Raw genomic sequence first — 4,419 nt, 5'->3', positions numbered from 1 at the left:
TGTCTGCAAGGGCATCTGCAATGCTCTCTGCACTCCGGTTGTGTCTACATCTGCAGTGGCGCACGAAAGGGTATCTGGTGTGGCATCTGTCTCTCCCATGGCATCTCCGTCTGCAGTTGCATCTGAAAGACTACCTGGTTTCTGCAAGGGCGTCTGCAGCGGTATCTGTGTCTGCCACGGCCTCTACAACGGCATCTGCACCTGCAACGGAATGGGCGGTGGTATCTCTGATGGTATCAGTACGGGTGTCCCTGCCTGTATTGGTGCCGGCGTCTGTGAAGGTCTCTGTACGGTGCCTGTGTGCCCAATTGTACCTGTGTCTGCGTCTGTGCTGGCATCTGTCTGTGTCCTAAGTCTGTGCGTGGCGGGAGTTCTGCTGTCCAACAGGAGTCCAACGCCCTGTCCGTGTTGGCCTTCATGCGCGCTGCCAGGCGGGAGAACCTCCGTCCGCTGGAAGTGCCCTCCAGGCTGAAGAGGCGCTCCAGTAAGGAAAGGCAGCAGCTCTGCTGCAGCAGCCAGGCCAGCCTCTTCATCCTGCTGCACGAGAGAAACTGCTGGGCCCAGAGGCTCTCGCTGTACAGCGCTAAATCAGCCAGGGCTGGGGGAAAGCAGGGCGGCGGACAAGCCAGTCGCACCTCCTGGGAGGAAAGGGAGCTGATGGAGAGGAAGGGGGCAAACAAAGCAGTGCCGCCAGGGGAAGCTGACCGCTCGAGAGGGCGCGTTGGCGCTACAGCGCCCGGGGGCCCAAGCAAAGCTGGGAACCGGCAAGAAAAGGGTTATCGCCCTCTGAGCTTCCTCGCTCTCACACCTCACCCCCACCCACTGCTCCTTCCCAGTCTCCTGAGCCCTGCCCCTCGTCAGCCTCTACTCCCTGTTTGCAGCTCTCTGTCCCCAGCCACCACCAAGGCCCTGCCGCCGTCGACGCGTGCCGGCAGGCACAGCCCCGGCTGTGAGCTGCTTTTTACCCAGGGGGGAAGGAGCGTGCAGGGGGGAGGGAGTGTGGGGCTCTGTCGTTCCCCATTCCACCCGCATATCGCTCCTTAACCCCTCGGTCCTGTAAGGGCCGTGCGTCAGGTCACGTGTGGCCTCAAGCCCAGGCAGGTCTGGGACCAGGTAGGAAATGGCTCTTCCTCCCCTAGGTTCTCAGTTCTGCTCCTTACCGGCCCTTCTGCAGAAGGCAGGCTGCTCTTCTCACGTAAGCGACACAAGGCAACTTTTCCACCTGAGCCTTGACAAAGGCGCCAAGGAAGGTCTCGGGGAAGTTCCTTCTGAGCAAGCTCAAAGCCTGCCTCATCATTTTCTCTGCCAGCTGAAGGCGTTGCATACACCAGCAAACCTGCAGAGGAAAAGGGAAACACCCTGATCTGCTCGAGTCGGCCAAGAGACTGCCGGAGTCTGCCGGTGGCTGGTGATGCCAGGGATAGCCCCTGCAGCCGGGGAAAGCATCCAGCTCCATCCCCCAGGACACCCCTCCAGACCTCCCCATCTCTTTACCTCCCCTTTGAGGCTGAAGAAGGTGGCCTCTTCAAAGCAGGCTATCGCAGTGGCTTTCATCTTCCTCAGGACCTCCGCTTCGTTCAGCTTCATGAGGGCCTTTGCGCAAGCACAGAGAGAGCAGGCGAGCGTGATGCAGAGCCCATGGCCGGCCTCGTCCTCCCCTGTTGCCTCTGGCATCTGTCTTAAGAGGGCCCGTTTCTCCCCCTGCTGATGCCCGCCCCAACACAGTCACGCCGGCTCAGAGCACAGGCACCAGTGCTCCTTCAGATCCCCTCCCTGCTAATTCCCCTCCTGCTATGGGCACGGTGGCCTGTGTCTCCGTCCACAGAAGAGGCAAGCCGGAGGAAGAAGTCAGGCTCTGACCCCAGCATGTCCCTTCCAAGGCCCCGTCAAGGCACGCCCTATTGCAGCGGTGAAGTTGTCCTGCCCAGAGCCAGCTGACTGAGAGGACTCCGTGCACGGTGGGCACTGGCGAGCGAGGCAACTCACCATGTAGCTGTTGGAGACGTGCAGGTAGGCAGCAGCACACTCCAGAAGGTAGTAAAAGGCTCGGTCGGCATCGCCCATTGCCACGTAGTGGCGAGCCAAAGGCACAAGCACCGATTCCACGATGGCTCGGCATTCACACCAGTGTGTGCCGTTGTGCTGCCTGTCGGTCTCGTCGGGCAGCTCAGTTGTCTCTTCGCCCTCTGGCAGAAGCCGCTCCGCCACACTAGTCAGAGCACCGTTCCCAGGGGAAGAAGAGAGCAAAGAATGCACAGGCATCACCTACACTGGTCTTTTGCCCCACAGAGAGGCCATCAAAAGCCCTTTGTTCAAAAGAGAGCGCGAGCCCACGGGCAGGCATGACTCCTACAGCTGCTTTGTAGCCAGGGAGAAGAAGACAAGCTGGGCTTTCTGTCACCTCCCCCAGGCAAACCACCCGGCTCCCTGTGGTGGCTTTTCGCCTGCAGATCTTGTAGCGCTCCTCTCGAGGAACTGGAAAGCAAGGCCTGCTCCAGGGTAGTGTGACCATCACTAGGAGCCCACGGGCTTCCTCCAGCACTGTCTCACCTCCGTGGCCATCTCTTCCCCGCTCCCACCTCACAGAAAGCCTCTTCCTTAAGCTAGAGTCACAACCGGCAGGCAAATGCCAGCGCTTCCTTGGTCTCCTCTGGAGACCCCTGAGGCCCCTGCCTTTACAGAGAATCAAACCCTTGTCTGCTCACCCAGTTTCCTCCTCCATGAAAGCCTGCTGCTCTGCGGCATCTGCAAAGAAAACAGGGGGTTAGACACCTCCTCGCCTGCCCCAGGGGAAGAGCTGCTCTCGCTCTCCCACTGGGCTTCAAGGACCCTTGCGAGGGTGCCGACACGCTGAGCAAAGTCTGCGGTGGTTGTCCTCAGCTCCTGGGCTCGTCCCCGGCAGACCTCCTCCCAGCCGATCCCCAGCATACACCCCTGGGCTCCTGGAGGGCCCGGGCTGTGGAGCACGGTGCACAGCGTACCCCCAGTGGCGTGGGTCCTATCCTGCTTCAGCTCTTCTCCAGCCAGCACCAAGGCCTCCCAGCTGCATGAGTCGCCTCCGTCGGCAGGGTCCCGACAGCTGCCTCCGTCCTGGCTGCTGGTGACGGCGAAGTGGTGGAAGGCGACAAACTCCCCTTGGCCGCAGCTCCTGCATTTGTGCGCGTGCTGCTCCAGGAAGGCGGCACACTTGCCGCGCAAGGCGACTCGCTGCCTCCCGGGACACAGCTCGTACGCAGCCTTCTGCAGCAGCGGGACGCAGAAGGCCAAGACGCCAGGCTGCTGCTCCTCGGTCCTCGTGCTGGGAGAGGGCCTCTGCACACCTGCAAGGCAAAGGGCCTTGGCATCAGCCCCAGCTCAGGGCCGTCGCAGCCGGGGCACGAGAGTCATGCCTTGGCGTGCACCCTTGCCAGCCAACCAGCACTGCTGCACACCGAGCCTTGCAGCACGGGGCAAAAGGGCCCAGCTTGCCTTGCTGACGCTAGCCCAGCCCCGCGGACACAGCGCTCAGCTGCGCTCCAGGCAGGAGCTGGGCATGTCACCACCAGCCCAAGCAAGCCCCGTCCAGCACTTTCTCCCTGCTCTTGGCAAGGCAGTCCCCAGCCTCCTGAGCTTCCTCCTGCGCCACAGGGGAGTCAAAGCTGAATAAAAGCCCGTCAAGGGCCCCGGGGCAACCTGGAGAGCATCTTTGATCAGGTGGCTGGGAGAGGATGTCAGGGACTCCACACGCCCTCCCGTGCCTGCGCTACGAGCAGCACTCGGGATGGCACTTGGTGGGAACCTCCCTCCAGCGCAAAGCTAGCGGGCTTTGAGACTGACCCGTAAGGTCTTTGAACAACCCATCGCAAAGAGCCGTGCCTGCCTGAGCCCCAGCCACCCCTCACGGCAGGGGAAGCGCACCATGCCCTGGGGAGCCCTGCCGGGACACAGCTGGGAGCTCCCTTGTCCACCTGCCCGCTACCACTTACTGCTCTCCACCTGCGAAGAGGTGGCTGGCCCCTCGGTAGGATCTTGCACATCTTCTGGCACCTCTGTGTTTTTCAGCCACCTCAGGATGTTGTCGCTCACCAGCTCGTCCAAGGAGGAATTCATATGGGTCCTGAGGCCAGTGGGAAGGATGTGCAACAGGAGCTGGGTGGTAAACACCGGCCCGATGATGGCTGCAAACTTCACAACCATCCGCGTCAGCGGCTGCATCCGATCCAGCTGAGTCAGCGCAATCTCTGTCAAGAAGAAACAACACGTCTCTCTTGCCTCTTCCCCATGCTGAGGCTGGAGAGGCTGGAAAGTTTCAACCCATGAGATGGGGTAGACTTTGGCCTCCTCTCCTTGCGGCTGCACCTACTGGGCAATCGCAACCCAGGGTAGGCATCTTCAAACTGGCTCCGCTCCTGATGGAATCGCAGGCCATGAGGCCTGGGG

The 4,419-nt window shown here is 61.4% G+C and overlaps 1 protein-coding gene across 1 annotated transcript; it reads right to left on the bottom strand.

Moving 5' to 3' along the window:
* Nucleotides 1-857: 857 nt before the first annotated feature.
* Nucleotides 858-2,050, bottom strand: LOC128917704 (adenylate cyclase type 10-like). The gene is made up of 3 exons (XM_054221103.1): nt 1,987-2,050; nt 1,495-1,593; nt 858-1,336 (listed from the first exon to the last, which is right to left on the bottom strand). Exons 1-3 carry the CDS (start codon nt 1,987-1,989, stop codon nt 1,157-1,159), a joined length of 282 nt encoding a protein of 93 aa, XP_054077078.1. The 5' UTR covers nt 1,990-2,050; the 3' UTR covers nt 858-1,156.
* Nucleotides 2,051-4,419: the final 2,369 nt, after the last annotated feature.

This window comes from Rissa tridactyla, chromosome 14, assembly GCF_028500815.1.
Source record: "Rissa tridactyla isolate bRisTri1 chromosome 14, bRisTri1.patW.cur.20221130, whole genome shotgun sequence".
Classification (NCBI taxonomy): Eukaryota; Metazoa; Chordata; class Aves; order Charadriiformes; family Laridae; genus Rissa; species Rissa tridactyla.
The sequence above is the reverse complement of the archived record's forward strand: the minus strand, read 5'-3'. Positions and strand labels throughout refer to the sequence as shown.

Coding starts and splice junctions, on each gene's coding strand:
- LOC128917704 (XM_054221103.1), bottom strand. Junction 1,337..1,494: donor TCTTCAGCCTCAAAGGGGAG/GTAAAGAGATGG, acceptor TTTCCTCTGCAG/GTTTGCTGGTGTATGCAACG.